This window comes from Solanum lycopersicum, chromosome 5 (genome assembly GCF_036512215.1).
Source record: "Solanum lycopersicum chromosome 5, SLM_r2.1".
NCBI classification, from domain to species: domain Eukaryota; kingdom Viridiplantae; phylum Streptophyta; class Magnoliopsida; order Solanales; family Solanaceae; genus Solanum; species Solanum lycopersicum.
In genome coordinates this window covers 62,744,564-62,761,551 of record NC_090804.1, presented here as the reverse complement: position 1 = coordinate 62,761,551, position 16,988 = coordinate 62,744,564, and the positions used below count along the sequence as shown (strand labels likewise).

At 34.7% G+C, this 16,988-nt stretch overlaps 1 protein-coding gene across 3 annotated transcripts in view; it reads left to right on the top strand.

The window, feature by feature from the left end:
- The first annotated feature begins 2,497 nt into the window (after positions 1-2,497).
- LOC101258459 (DEAD-box ATP-dependent RNA helicase 8) overlaps positions 2,498-16,988 on the top strand; it is a 32,602-nt gene continuing 18,111 nt past the window's right edge. For 2 of the 3 annotated variants that reach the window (XR_741682.4, XR_741683.4), the window contains exons 1-2: positions 2,562-2,994; positions 8,912-8,972. Coding sequence is in view for 1 of the 3 variants with exons in the window: in XM_004240059.5 (XP_004240107.1) it covers positions 2,741-2,994; positions 8,912-8,972 (315 nt within the window). In the remaining 2 variants the exon portion in view is untranslated. Of the gene's footprint in view, positions 2,995-8,911; positions 8,973-16,988 lie in introns of all 3 variants that reach the window. The other variant, XM_004240059.5, reaches the window with a different exon arrangement.

The window sequence follows — 16,988 nt, the reverse complement described above, 5'->3', positions numbered from 1 at the left end:
ACTCCTTAACTATGCGAATTGGTACAAAATTATCCTTCTTCTACCTATTAAGCCTAAAATGCCCTTGATGTTAACCTTTTGGCTCTATTTTACCCTTATATTTAACCACCAAAATAATAACTAATTCATTTATAACGTGTCGTTGTCCTATTGGCTACCCTAATAATTAATTAAAATAATTAATAAAACTAGATACCCACCCAAAAGCCCTACCCATAACCCAAATCTTTTAACCCAAATTGAGTTCTTGTGGTTTCAATTGAGTAAGAACAGACGAGATTTGAAGGTCTAGATTTGGGGTTCCGATTGAGGAAGAACAAAAGAGATTTGAAGGTGTAGGTTCGGGTTACAATATTTGGGTTAAAAGATTTAGGTAATGGATAGGGCATTTGGGTGGGTATTAGTTTTATTAATTAATTTAAATAATTATTAGGGTAGCCAATAGAATAATGATGCGTCATAAATGAATTTAGTTATTATTTTGGCTATTAAAGATAAGGGTAAAATAGAGCCAAAAGGTTAACGTCAAGGGCATTTTAGGCCCAAAAGGTAGACGAATGGTAATTTTGTACCAATTCGCATAGTTGAGGGGTATTTTAGGCCCTTTTTCGTCTTTTTAAAGCATAATAATTTCTAGATCTATATAAAAGATTATGTAAAATTTTAATTGTGTCAAGTTATATGCTAACGATTGAAGATATCAAGAATTAGTTCTCACTGTTCTACAAGAAAATAAATAAATTTATATGCAACGTTGCTAGGGGAACTCATTAGAGAAATCGTTCCTTTGACTCAAAAACACTCTTCAACTTTCGCTTAATAGATAGTTTTCTACAAGCTTGTCGCCCGTACTTTTTAATTGGACGAAAAACTCCAAATCAACACAAGTTACCTATTGACCCTTTTTTTAAAGACAACTCATCACTAAATTTTAATCCATGTCTGGTCCTCTACCTATCTTAACCCCAACAACCTTAACCTACTTCCAAGAGTGCTTAGTTTCACAAGTTGTTAGTGACTTCTTGAATTCATATGATATGTTACGTCAATGTCTCAAAAAATAAAATATAGTCATCATCAATTTTGTATCAACCTAACAATTTCAATAGCCTAAGTGTCAATAAACAAGCTTCAATATACCAATTAATATGATTTTTTTAATTTAAATTAATTTTTGATCAAATTGTCAATTGTTTTTTTGTCGCGTTTTAATTATTACAAAAATTATGTGTTCATTTGTCAAAGTTAAGTGTTTTTTTAAGAGTAATTTCCCTAGATAGTCACCATGTTTAGGAAATTACCTAAAAGTATCACTTATGTTTGTTTTAGGACTACAATATCACCCAACTTTGACTATTTTCCTCAAAATATACTTGACACAAAAAATATATTATTTCTCTCCTACTAGGGTGCCATGTCACATTTTTTAATTTATTATTACAATTTTTCTAATTCTTTTAAAGAACAGGAAGAACCCACATATTTTCTTGAAGAATCGGAGGAGCTCATATTACAGTTCTTAATGTAATTTTTTTCACTGGGTATAGTATGTGGGTTTGTTTATTTTTTTTAAAAATCTATCTATATCTAATAGGAGAAGTAAAAAGTGTCACATGTCAGCACCACTAATATTCAAAAATTTTAATTTTTCAAAAAACATTTTAAATATGCTCAAAAAAATACAATTAAAAAAACAAAAATTTTAATAGTTATTTTAAATAGAAAATAAAAGTTCTTTTGTTAAAAAAAATTGTAATGACAAAAAATGAATGATTTTTAAATGCCTCTAATTTCGATTTTAAAGGAAAAAATGAAATTGAGTTATATATTTTTTTTTATAAAAACAATAATGACTATTACGGAAAAATATAAATAAAATATCTTTAAATGCTTCAAATTTCAATTTTTAAGGTTAAAAAATGAAAACTGAAAAATTGAATTATTTTATAAAAAAATTGTAATGTCTATTTATATTTATCACACTTTCAGTGATTTTAGGAAATGCTCTAACAAAATGTAATGTAGAAATATCTATCTAATAAGGAGAAGAAAAAGTGCACCATAAAAAAACTATAATTATTATTTAAGAAATTAATTAAAAAATTAAAGTAAAAAAAATTATTATCATTAAAAATTTTTAAAACTTATTTTTTTTTAAAATAGTTAAAACAGTCCATTAATAGTTACTTGTAGAAATATGGTACATCTTTTTCATTCATTTTTACAATTTATCTTTATATATCTAAAAAATAAAACATTTTCAAAAAATATAAATAAAAAACAATATTTAAAAAAAAAACATATTGCAACTAAACGTTGAAATAGATTTGAAGCATTTTCTTTAATAATAAAAAATAAATAACAAGACATGAAATTCTAATAGAAGAGAGAGTTAATGTATTTTTTTGTGTCAAATATAATTTGAACAAAATGAGTAAAGTTGGTGATATTGTAGTCCTAAAACAAACATAAATGATATTTCTATAAAATTTCTAACATGGATAATCTAGAGAAATTATTCGATTTTTTAACTCTTAAAAGTTATTTATATTTATAAGTTTATAGTGTTTATATATATTTTTTAAGAAATAAAACAACTTTAATTTAGTAGTAGTATATATACTTAATTTTCATATAAAAAAAAATTAAAAATTCCTGGACTCCCAATCTAATTTTTGGTCCTTTTCTCATCGGAGAACGTACATAGAGTTCCTCCGGCCGTCGGCGAACCATACTGGTAATGAATTCGAGATCAAGATATCCGCCACCTTGGATGGGTGGCGGACGTGGCGGTGGCGGTGGTGGCAGTATGCATCCTAATGCTAACACTAGTTTTCAACACAGAAATCAACAGCAATATATGCAGAGAAGTTCAGTGCCGCATCAACAACAATTTCAGAACCAGCAAACGCAGCAGTGGATGAGAAGGAACCAGTTATCATCAGATTCTGCTATTGATGAAGTTGAAAAGACTGTGCAATCCGAAAACGGAAGGTAGGGGTTCCTTACCTTTTTTTAAAAATAAAATTTGAGAACTTTAATTAATAAAGGGGTGGAGATTTTTCTTCCGAAGCCATAAGTGCAATGGTGACTCTGCCCCTGATTGAATATTGAAATTTAGACTTAGTTATTGGTACTTTTTGTTTTCTTCTTTTATGTGTGTTTTGTTGTGTGGTATACTGAAGTATAATACACGAACAAATTGAAAGTTGCGGGACAAGTATTATGTTTAGCTGAAGTGGCATGGGCCTTTTATTGGTGGAGAATCAGTAATAATTAGATAATATGACAAGCTAGAATTGGTTAGCAGAGAATAATTAAATTGGCATTTTAGTGGGTGTCATCTTGTTTACAAATGACTTAACTTTTTTTTCTTTCTAAATCCTCACGGCTTTAAATTAGTTTTAGTTGTTTCTAGGAATCCCTTATTTATTTTTATATCATTAGCGGAAAGTAGCTTGCAGGAGTCATGCAGCAAGACAGAAAAACCTCCAACTTTCTAAATAGTACTGCAGTGAACTAGGGCCTTAAACTGCATTTCCATGACGTCTATGTACATGTCTTTACCAATACCAATATTCACTTCAGTTTGCGGAGTAAACTCTAACAATGTCGTTGGAGAACTTATGGTAGGGCTCACTTTGGAGCTCCATTAGAGACTTAGAGTGGGTTCAAGATGGAATTTCTTTATGGCTTTATGCTATCTGTAAACTTATTGTATAGGGCTGACTTTTGAGCTCCATTAGAGTATGTCAAAATGGAATTTAGTTGTGCTTGAGATTTGAGAGCTTCAGCTCCTTTCACTCTTGCAATTTTCAAATATGTTTGAAAACACCTTTCTTGAGCATAGAATGTATCAGAAACAACCTTTACCTTAACATAGGTGTTGGCCATTAATACGATACTAGGACCTGGATTGTGCTCTAACTTAAATTATAACCGTATTTCATATCCCAAGCTAGCTTAGCTTGTTTACAAGTATCGACTTAATTCTAGCATGAAAGTTTACCTCGTTATGTGACATCTTGGGTGCAACTCTAATTGGAGAACTCGTGGTTATGATATTGGAGAGCCATTACATCCTTGTGGCCATCTTGGCTGGAAATAAATAAGTGAAACATATCTATGTTTGCTCATGTACTCTTCTCTAAAATAAATAACGAACATGATACATTTAAATGATTTAAAATAAATTTATAAATGCATTATCATTCTATCACAACAATACATTTATGAAGTTGCGTTGCACTTCAATCAAATAAATTTTTTCAATAAATTTTATAAATTCTTGATAAACATGTAGCAAGAACAAAAATTAAAAGTTTAAGGGAAATAATTTGGATAACTAATAAAGTTGGTGAAGGAGAGAGACTTGAATTTTTTTTAATGAAAAAAAATGGATCACAATGTTTTTACGAAAATAAAAGTTATCTTTAAAAGAGTTTGAATGAGAATAAGACTCTGTCACATAGACCCTTCAAATCCACTAAGAAATTATTAAGTAGAAAAGATAAGCACACTTAATGAACTAATGTATGGACCATTCAAATTCAAATCTCCATTAAGTCCAAACAGATGAGGCCTTAGACTCCTTTCAAAGTTTTATGTTATTCTTGGCTTGTAGCAAGAGAAGCATGTCTCACTCAAGAAAACTTAAGAAGTAGGGGATTTCATTTATGCTCTAGATGTTGTATGCGCTGTGCAGCCAGAGAAAAGAATAGCCATGTGGTTCTGCACTGTCCTATAACTGGACAATTGTTGCAACTTTTTGGATACGGCAGGAGTAAGATGGTCTATGCCAACATGAAGCTGTAATTTATTGAAGTGCTGGAACTATAATGGTGGTGTAGTGAGACAAAAGAAGTGGTGGAAACTTCCCCAGCTTGTAAATGGTGGAAAATTTGGAAGGAGAGGAACTATAGAATTCTTAAAGACAGAAGCAGAAAGTCTAGATGAATTGTATTCTTTTATTTCATTTGGCGGAATGGTCTGGTAGACAATTATACTTGTATGCGTTTGTATTGTGAATCCTTGTACTTAACCATTTACCAAGTAAACCCTTAAACTAAATCAAACGAATATTTTCAAACCCCTCTTATCATGTGTATTTATAATATGAAATTAGATTAACATAAAGTTTAAAGTTGTTTATTTAAATTTACCGTTTAAATTTTGTAAGTTATGTCTTTTTAGATTTCTAATATAGAATTGAATAGATGAGCTTAGGATCGATCGATCATGATTTTCCCTTCTCTTTTATTTAATAATATTTTTAAATTTAATTAGTCCACTCACCTTGAATAAATGACATGTCAAATCCACGCTAGTTAAATTAATGACATGTCATAATTATCTTTATTATTTATTTTTAAAAATTATAAAACAAAGTTTATTAAATAAAATATAAAATAATAGATTTTAAATTTATATAATTTTGGGACTCCACAACCACTCCCCCCCCCCCCCCCCCCCCCAATGTAACACCTAAATCCGTCGGCGCAAGTCGTCGTCGCCGCCACCGCTCTTCTTGCCGGCAAGACCTGCAGGTCTCCATTTCCACTGCAAACCTCACTATTTTCCTTCCATCTTTCTTCAATCTCCATAAAATTAGTAACCCTACGCCGTAAGACCACCGCGCGACCCCTGCTACCCACCAGGGACCACCTTCTTTTCTCCATCCTCTTTGTCTTACCAATTAATCTCGCCGCTGCCTCCCATTCTGGTGAAATTGGATCAGCGTCGTGTCTCTCTTACTCCATTTTGAACCAGTAGATTCCGACAAGCACCACCATAAAATCAACACCGCTTTCTTTCTCGAGTGATAATAACTTGAAATGTGACGACAAAGACATGAAGGTGATAGAGAATAAGTGTATAGAAAAAGGGAAAAGGGGGTGGGGATGGCGGCTAGAGTTCAAGGAAGAAGAAGACCTATTTTTATTTTTTTTCTTTTTAATTTATTATTTTAGTTTTTTTATGAAAATTTTATTTTAAAATATTTTTATAATTTAAATATGAAGTCTACTCGCCTTTACCTGTGTGTAGTCACACTCTTTTGCCAACTTAACAATCTTAATGCCACATAAGCCTGGTCAATGTTCAGAGGGTTTTGATATGTTGTATTTTATTGAATTTAAGGGTTTAGTTGATAAATTGTTAAGTAGAAGGGTTCACAATACAAACGCATACAACTATAAGGATCCACGAGACTATTTCGCCTTTCATTTTTGGTGTGAAGAAAACTATGTAGAGGAGACTGAATCACTACTTATATGATATGTTCCTAGTGAAGCAGTAGTCCTAAGCATGGTTGGGTTTTGTAATTGTAGATAGCACTGTTATGGTGTACATCTAATATATATATATATATATATATATACAGACACACATGTTACCAATTTCAGAAAAAAAAACTAAATCCTTTCTTTCAGTAAACTATGATAGAAAGACCTTAGCAAGAAAGGCCCTCTCCTACTCTCCACTTTCACGTGTCTTTCCTGTTTGTGTGACACACATGTTACCAATTTCAAAAAAAAAAAAACTAAATCCTCTCTTTCCTCTTCATAGTGCTTCAATCCTCACACTACCAAATTCTAAAACCAACATATCCTAGTATCGTGGGGATAACTGGTGGTTTTAAGCGATGTGAAGCCATAGGTTATCGCTTTATGGGTGAAGTCATGCGCTTTAAAGAAGTATGTGCTTTAAACATTGTTGTGCAAAGTGATCCCAATGAGAAACTATTGGTTCTTTGGATCTCATTAATGAGTTGGATTAATATCGTCATTATTGTATGTTTTAATTGAAATTTCATTGTTAGAATATTAAATTTACCCCCAAGGCCTAGCTAGAGTGGCAAAAGGGGGAGGATTTGTGACTTAGGTCGCAAGTTCAAGCCCCACACCATACAAAGCGAAGCCCAGTATTTAAGTGGAGAAGGGTAGAGGGGTGGGCCCATTATCCACCGAGTTTAGAAGGCTGTGTTTGGTCCAAAGGGCGGGTCACAGACGGATTTCTCGATTATTTTTTTAAAAAAGGAGTATACTAAATTCATATATATTTGGTACACTAGTTTCTATAAGTCGTTCAAAGAAAGAAGTGTGCATTTGCGCTTCAACCCCATGGACCTAAATGTTTTTTGCGCTTTCTGTTCTTAAAAACAATGAAATACTTGTGGGGAGCTGGCAGAGACTGTGAACCATCTATTCCTACATTGTAGAATCACATGATATCTATGGAGATTGTTTTTGAACCTCAGAGGAATAGCATGGAGCATGCCTGGGAAAATTACAAGAGTCCTTAACAAGCTGGGAACATTACAAGACTTCTTAACAAGCTGGGAACAAGTTGGGTTGTTGTCCAAGAATAGAGGCAGGTGGAGGATAGTCTCAGCAAGCTTTTGGTGGACAATATAGAAGGAGAGGAATTCTAGGTGTTTTGAGCGCATAGAGAACAATATGCAACAGATTAAGCTCAATTGCATCTTGCTACTATGTTTTTGTGTAATCAGTTACTTTTAAATGATCATATCTCTATCATTGATGTTTTAGACTCATTATAGACTTAGGATCACATAATCATAGATGTAGGTAGTGCTTTGTAAATACTACAACCCTTATAAGATTCGGATTTTAACATATATAGGCAAAGTTACCAGTTTCAAAAAAAAAAAAAGAGATACTTTTTGCCACATATTGTTAAACTGTTGAAACATAGGTAGAAGGAGAAGAAACAAGACACTGTTGTGGATCACATAGTTTGATTGGGCACAAAGTATGACATGTGGGAACACTTTGCAATGTTCCAAAACTACCCTTAAAATAAATAAATTTTTAAATAATAGTATAGTACTTACCTTTGCAGACTTCCTTGCTAAGTAAGTAGATCCCAACATGGGTAAATTGTTGATAGTGTCATTAAACATTTGCCAAACAAGGAAATGTGTCATTCTTTTTGGGAGAGACTAAAAAAGAAAGTGTCTCATATAAATTGGTACAAAGAGAGTAACAAACCAACTCTTTTTAACGACCGCATGCTTTTGCTTTCTTTTTGGTGTAAAGGGGAACTTTAAATGAAACAAAATCAGTACTTAGCCTCTTAGAATTTTTCTTTTATTTTTTTTGCTCACTTGTAATTAGTACAACACTTCTTTAGTTCTAGTTTTATTAAACAATTTCCTTTCTCTAAAATAACACAATGGCATACTCCGAAAAAGAACAGAATACTGGGGATACTAGACTTTCCCTTACGATGCAGTGATAGGACAGTATCATGTCAGGGATACCACACTTTCCTTTACAACATTGCAATGGGACAATATGAAGGAGAAAGTTATGGATCATTGTGATGTTTGCGGTCAACACAAATGTTTGCTGGAAGAGCCTTTTTATGGGCCTGTTTGGATTGGCTTTTGGCTTATGACTTATAAGCCAAAAGCCATAAGTTAGGATTTTTAACTTATGCCTTTTGGCTTGTTTTTGTTATTTTGGCTTTAGAATAAGTGCTTATAAGCACTTTTTAATTTTACTAACACACTTCAAAGCTGCTTAAAAACTATTTTAGCATAAAAACACCTAACATAATAAGTCAATCCAAATGGGGACTATGTCTTATTGTCGGAAGCAAATTATTAGCAGCGAGTCTTTCTGAGGCCACAGACCAAAAAGGGCCTGCACTTTGAAGGGAGGTTTAGTTTACATATGGCAGTGGTAATGGAAAGGAGGGATGGATTTGATTATAAATTGAGAGATCAAATAGATTATATCATGAAAAGCTTTTCTTTCCCCGAAGTCCAACTTAAGATTTTGGTTGATACTAGTAGTTAGGGTAACTATGAGTTTTATGTTTCAAAAGTTAAAGTTCACTCTGTGATATTGTGAAATAAGTCATTTTTGTTTTTCCTCTTATTTAGTTCACAAGATTGGAAGGCTAGGTTGAAGATACCACCACTTGATGCTCGATACAGGACAGAGGTAAATTAGCAATTGTCATCTCATGCTCATGCAGTTCAATTTGTATCTGATTATTCTCTATGAAATGACTGTTTTGACAGCCATGTTTGTTTCTCTTCTAATCTAACATAATTTATTTGAACTTCCTTTGTGTTTCACTTACTCCATCTCGATTTCACACCTTTAAAGATCAGATGCTATTTTTATGCAATTTATGTGATGTAGTCTACAAGCATCTCATAATCAATTTTTGTCATGGAAAACCTGGTCATGCTTTATGTCTATAAAATTTCAGCTCTTGGGTTGTTTGTTTTTGAGCATTCTATCCACCATTTTACATCTACATAGAATCGATATTATTATTATTATTGTCTGTACCAAATATAGGAAGAGACTGTTCATTGGCCTAGCTTCAGGCCCATGGAGGAGCTTTGAGGAATTGGATGCTTCTAATTACTTATGGTAGCTAAGTAGGGATTTTGTCGGAGCAGAAATTGCCGTATGTGGTGGGGCTCATTTATTGATCATGTTGGCAACTTTGTAACATTGCCATGGATTTTGAGGTTGGGCCTATGCTCAATTACCTTCCTCTATCTTGGAAGAGCTAAAGGTCTAACAAGCTCAGAATTTCATTTAACATCATGTAAAAAAACATTAGGAACTCAGGAATTATCAAATGCAATCTTCTCTGACCTTTCCCAGCAATGCTTTGTTATGGAGAAAACGACCAAATGAATCCTGTACCCTTGATTCTTGCAGATTTACACACCATTTTTGGCTTATTAACTTTTATCCTTAGAAGTCATAAGCAGGGTGTTACAACATTTTGAAGCTCGTGTGCATCCCATCCTGATTCTTTTAGAGGGTTCAACTACTTGTAGTGAGAATGCATCTAAAGATTTGAGTAGTGCTCGTCCTTAATTGAAGCAATTGTACATGTCTCAATGATTTTGACCCGCTATTTGTTTTCTCTCATCATGTTCAACCACCTCCAACTATTTCCTTCAAGCGATTTTTTTTTTTTTTTTTTTTTTGAGAAAGGTAACATGTGCAGAATCCATATTACAAGTGCCAAAGGCCTTGCTAATCTTACAAGGCTTCTAAAGATTCAAAAAAATGTTTTTGCATCCTCTATATAGTTATACTTACTAGTTACAATAGAGAATAGAAGACACATAACACTTCATTTTCACCCAAGAGTGTGGTCTAGTGGTCAATTAAGTGGGTTGAGTACCATGAAGTTTCGGGCTCAATTCCTCTACGGAGACAAAAATAGCTGATTTGTTCCCATCTGTCCATGCCATGGCCGGTATCTGTGTTGTGAGGCAGCTGGTACCCATTGGAATTGGTCAAGGTGCTTGCAAGCTAGCACAAACATAATGGATATAAAGAGAACACTTCATCTTGATATTCTGTATAGACGATGACTTGTCTTCAAAACACATGTGGTTCCTTTGTCTTGTAGAGTCCACCAAATACAAGTCGGGAAAACATTCCTCCACTTCTTTCTAAAGCTACCTATTACATTGAACCAGCTCCATAGTAAGGCCTTATTATCTCTTGGCATTATCCATTTGATCCTAACCAAAGACAAAAACAATTGTCATAAGATTTATGTGAACTTACAATAAAGAAATAAATGACTGTTGTTGCTGCCTCCTCCTGACACAAATAGCACCTGAAGTCAACTGAAAACCTCTTTTCTGAAAATTTTCACGTGTCAAACATGCTTTTCTAGCCACGAACCAAGTGAAACAGATCACCTTAAAAGGAGCTTTAGTCTTCCACGTAGCTTTCCAAGGCCAGTCCACACCAGTGTAGATTTATTTGACCAAACTAAAGCAAATCTAGTTGTGAACTTTTTGTTGCTGCTTCTATTCCACATCAGTTTCATCCATATTGCTTGTACCATGGAATGCTGTGTGTTTTCAGAAAATCGTCCATTCTCTCATTCTCCCAGTCATTTGGTCGTCTAGAAAGATTGCAACCAACTGATTCCATACATCTTCACTTGTAGCATCAGGTGAAGAAACCAGACTGAGTAGATCTGTGATACAAGTCTTTAAGAGGGCCATCTCCTAACCAATTATCACTCCAAAATGATATTTTTCTCCCATCACCAATTCTGAAACCAGTATTGACAACAAACTCCTCCTCAATATTTTCTGATAGCTTTCCAAATGTGAATCCTTATAGAAGGCCCAACAGGTTTAGTACTCTAGTATCCCTGCTGACAATATTTCTGTTGGATCACCTTCTTTCGTAATGCTTTATCTGCAGTATTGTATCTCCAAAGTCATTTCCATGGAAGGTTTTTGTTGCGTTCTTAAGTTTGTAATGTTCAATCCCCCAGTTTTTCTACTTACATCCCACCAGGTGAAAGCGTCTATTTTCCTAGCAAAGAAATTCTCTTCTCCCCCCCCTCCCGCCAACTTCACTTTTAGTTGAACAGATCTCCTGGAGCTTTGAAATATTCTGTATTTGATATTCAAGAGTCCTCTGTATACCATTTTGTAACTCGTGACTAATAGGTTCACTCCTCCATCGTCCTCAATTTTTATATGTTAGACTTGGTTCACATGCAAGATTCAAACTCGTGATGTGCGCCTAGCACAATACCATTGTACTATAGTTACCATTAAGCCAAATCCTTGGGTCATCTGCAGCAAGTCTTGAAATTCAGATACCAGTTCAAACACTTTGCTTTAAAATGAAAAAGTTAGAGCAATATTGGCAGTTGAATTTGGGTGGTAGTGAATAACAATTTCTTAATAGGAACAGTAATTACCTACTCGAGATACTAATTACAGTGATGCTGATGGGAAGTGTTGAAGATTCAACAATCTGGATAGGTTGTAAATATAGGAAATTTGCAGTTGATGCATGCTTCAAAAAGCTGGTAACACAGAACATAGCAGTTGAGAGTCAGTGTCCCTGGAAGATGATTTGGGAGGCTACAGATCTTCAAAGCTGGCCTGCTTTGTATAGATTGCTAACCATTGACACATGCCTAACACAAGATAATTTACAGGAGAAAAGCTCATATGTTGTGTAACAGATGCTCTGGTTATGGAAGAAGCAATGTAGTCAATCAATCACATATTTATCCATTGCAGATTTTGTTAGCAGAGTTGTGCTATGTTTATGAACCTGCATGGGGTTCAAGGGCTACGCCTGGTGGACAATTTTTCTAGTGAGAATAGTGGATGTTCTGGCCCTTCCCTGGACCCTGCGCATAGCGGGAACTTTAGTGCACTGGGCTGCCCTTAAATAGTATGTTCTGAAGGGAAATGGAATACGTTTCTTGTAAAAAGTATATTTTTATAAAATTCATTCTTGGTGTGTAGAAAATGACTGGGAAAACATTCTAGTATCGTTAGATCCTTTTATCCATTATAAATTGTCCATAAAAGGACCCAGGAACTATTTTGAGAGACCAGTTATCTCATCTTCATTAGTCAACTCAAGATACCAACAGCACAGTAGTTCAAAAGCGAAGAAAACAATTTTTGGAATGTTATTTTCAGAATGAGTTTAAATTGCTGGGAGCTTAGTGGGATGACTGGTTTTATAATATTCTCCTCAGCTTCCAAGAGCTAAAACACAGTGACGTATGGAAAGGAAATATGGATGGAAGTTTCACAGTAGGTTCTGCTACATGGTTTTAAAACGAAGGCCTTTGGGGAATCCTGATGTTCCACGGAAACTAGGCTGGAAATTGAAAGCACCTGCAAAGTAATATGTTTTGTTTGGTTAGTGATGAAAGAAGCTTGACTCATTCAGTGATAACTTGCAAAGAAGAGGCATCCAGCTAAGCAGTTTATGCGACATGTGTGGAGAAATCTCTGAGACAATTGACCATCTTTTTGTTCACTGTTCCATGGTAACTCAAGTCTGGCAAATGTTCTATATTCTGGGTTGAAATGGGTCATTCCAGGTCTACTGCACATGTTTTGAAATGACGGAACAGGAAAGATTTATCAAAAGCTATGAAGATTATATGGAATACCATTCTAGCATGTATATGGTGGCAGAAAAAGTAGAGTTTTCAAACGAAAAGCCAATGCCACTCGTAAGATAATATCTGCATCATCCTTCTAAACGAAGCAGAAACCTTGTTACAGTTCTAAGAATCATTACATAGATAGTTAAGGATCTTTATTGCTTCTTTTGTTATGTAACTTTACTGCACTCTTTGTGTCTCAGTGTATGATATATTTACCTTTTCAAAACTAAAGAAACGATTCCAGGATCTTGCGTACGTATCGGTAGTTCTTGGTACTTCTATTTATAAACTAAATTTACTGCACATGCATTGCACATCGTTGCCTCGTCTTGTGATGCCTTCAATTGTGAAACAGTAAGCATACTTATTCATCATAATATATCGATGTTATTATGTGCAGAGTACCTTTTACCTAATTTAACCGAAAAATGTATGCATACTACCATTATTCAATATATTGAATATGTAAGCAAAGACTTTGTATGGATGTTTCTCAGATACCAAATATTAGTTTCTAAACATTACTCCATCACACGCGACTAAAAGGCTTGAATTAAATGCATGAAACTTAGGGAAAAAGCTCTAATTACTATGTTAATATATTATTTTGCTCGAAGGAACATTTGGTACTGGTTATGACGCCGTCCAGAAATAAATGATACCTTTTAGTAGTTCCAAGTCAATAACTTTGTATCATAATTATCAATATCTAAGTCTACACAGTATTTTTTTTTTCATATGTTGCATGGTGATGGCCAGCTTGTCTCTTCTTCAACCAAACCTAGCAAATATAACCAATGTCATTTTCATTAGCTTAATGTAATGTATTGGTTTTGTTCCTAATCCATTATGCTAGAAAAGATAACAATCATTTCTCACCTAATTCTTCCTTGTATATGATATTTCTTGTATATATCCCTGTCGTGGTATATGGTTGTTTAGTCATAACAAATATTTTTTTCAAAATAAATATTGTCGAGCATATTAGTAAATTAGGTTGTCTACTAGGAGTGAATATCTAGTGCTTTTTGAAACATTGGATTGATTAACATAGTGCTCACGGGTTGTGTCGGTATCCCATAAGTACTTTGTTTGGATAACAAAATATTAAATGAGGAATGAAAATATACTCTACATTTAAGCTATTAGCAGATAGAAGAGGCATGGTATACCTTTATATATTGAGAATTCATGTCACATAATCCCAGAATCGGTTGATCATCTTTCATCTTTTCCAGATTTGCGCCATCGTTTACTACAAAATCTCCCTATATGCTCCCTGTCATAATGACAAATTAGAGTTCATTTGTAACAACAATTTCACGTCTTTTGCTATTGCCTTTTACAATGATAAAATTCGCTATAACTAACACGCCAAGCTAGTTTGAATAGAGATGAGGTAAATTAGTGATAGCCCTTGAAAAGCAAAGACAAAGGAGGCATGGGTATTAGAGATCTAAGGAAACAAAACAATAGTCTTTTGATGAAATGGTTATGGAGGTATAATGAAGAGGGGCAAGCTTTATGGAAGGATGTCATCAAATCCAAGTATGGTGAGTACAATCCTTGGTGCAGTAATGTTAGTGTTGGTGCATATGGGGTGGGGATCTGGAGAACTATCAGAAACTTATGGCAAAACTTGAAGCTAGTACGTACATTGAAGTGGGAGATGGCCCGAGAACTAAGTTTTGGGCAGATGCGTGGAACAAACAGATTCCTCTAAAAATCCTTTCCATATCTGTTCTTACTATGTAGTAATCCTGATGCAAATATCAATGAATGTTGGAGAACACAAGGGTGGGATCTACTCTTCAGAAGGTTTTTGAATGATTGGGAAGTGGAGAGAGTGGCCAAATTGCTAGAGCTAGTAGAAAAATTCCCTGGCATCACCAATGCTCCTGATTCTTTGAGATGGAAACATAGTAAAGATGGGGCTTTCACGGTAAGCAGAGCATACAAAATGGGAAGTCCACAGCAACGCAACTCTAAGCAGAGTTTGTGGAGAAAGGTATGGAAAACCTTAGCACCAACTAAGATAAAATGCTTTACATGGTTGGTTGCTAGAAGGGCTTGCCTGACACATGAAGTGCTTAGGAGAAAATGAAAGATTATAGTATCTTGGTGTTCATTATGCGGGAACGCAGCAGAGACCAACCAACATCTATTCTTGCATTGCAACTTTACAACACAAATTTGGGCCATCTTCCTTAGTCTCACAAAAACAAACTGGACCATGCCCGAGCATATGGCAGATTGTTGAGTTGTTGGATAAGAAGAGGGGGGAGCAAGAGTCAAAAGGCATGGTGGAGGATAATTCCACATTGCATTTGGTGGACAGTATGGAAAGAAAGAAATTGTAGAAAATTTGAAGATAGGTCCAATTAATTCAGAAGGTTAGATGGGATTGTATTGCATCCTTTTATTTTTGGTGTAAAGAAGGTTTAGAGGTTACAGAACAGATTGTAGAATTTTTAGGACCTTTATAAGTATTTTTTTTTCTCTTCTTTTGCTCCCCTCTGTTTGCAGGTCACCAACATCTCCTTAATGATGAAGAATACACCATTACCATTTTCAAAAATAAAAATAAAAATTAGTGATAGGTATTTGTAACAGAAATCGAGAATTTTCAATAAGTCATGTGAAGAGTTACTTAATATGGCACCATATGGCAATTTTTCTGCTTTCCAAAAATACAAAGCCTCCGGAGAAGTTGTGTGTTGAAACAACATGGCCACTCTCCTTTATGATTGTGTTGTCTGTAATGGATAGTTTAATCACTTTGTGCACGGAAATGTAGTTGGAGTTGACCCTATCCAACAGCCCATTAGCAATCTAGTAACTCTTATTTGTCTTAAGAAGTCCTTCTATGTGTTGATTTTGCTTATTAAATAGTGCCGCTTGTAACTTCGTCCCCTAGTATTGATGTAATTGATATGTGATATTATTACATAAGTATTAAGGGGAGTAGATTGGAACGTTAGCATACAACCTAAGTAAAAGTGTTTCCTCGTCGTCCACTAATATCACTGTTTGGAAAGTACCTTCATGGCGTGAATTCTTGTATGAAGTTAGAGAACCCTTTTAAATGACTAATTCTTTCATCACCCAATTAACAGAGTGTCTAAGTATCTTGTTAATGGGGGGACACTCTGCTTTGACAATTCAGTTTCGTCGCCATGTGTGATGAATCTGGATTGTTAGAGGTGCACAGGGAAAGTAAAAATCGATATCAATTCCGGGCCGTAACGTATAATAGTAAAATACAAAGGAATCATTAAGTAGATTGCAGCAATGTTATCCCAAGAAAAGTGTGCTGCAAGTAGCCCAATGAAGAGCATTACAGGATATACAAGGAAAGTGGAAACTTACAATTTAAGATGCGAGTGAAATATGTCAAAGTCGAGTCCAATTGTTTTGCCGAAAGAAGATCAATATTTTCCGGGGGAAACAGCGCAAAAAAGTTAAGTGACTTACAAAGTGCAGATGTAGGCATGAACAACAAAACAAGTACGCTGGTAGAAGAGGAGGAAACTGGGCAGACCTATGCGTTTTTCCAGAAGTTGATTTACTAATGGGAGACTGTGTTGTACGTGTGGTTAGAAAATAAATAGGGTAATATGCAGATGATGCGTTGGTTGGCGTATATTTGGCCGTTGGGCTGATGCAGGGAAACTTGACGTCTTTCTTGTGAAATAGGTGACTATACGCTGGTGTTGGTGAGGTTGCATGTGTTGGCAAATCTTTGGACGTTGGGCAAAGGAAACTTGGCGTCTTTCCTGTGAAAGAGGTGACTATTTGCAGGTGTTTGTGAGGTTGCGTTGGTTCGCAATATTTGGATGTTGGGCAGATGCAGGGGAACTTGGCATCTGTCCAGTGAAAGTGGTGAATATTAGCAGGTGTTTGTTGGGCTAGGGGTGTTTAGGCAGATTTATTTAAAATATGAGGGGTATTTGCGTAATCTTTTTAAGTGAGGGGGTATTTATGTAATTTAACATTCCTTTTTTGGAGTTCATGTTTTTGAGTTAGTATAG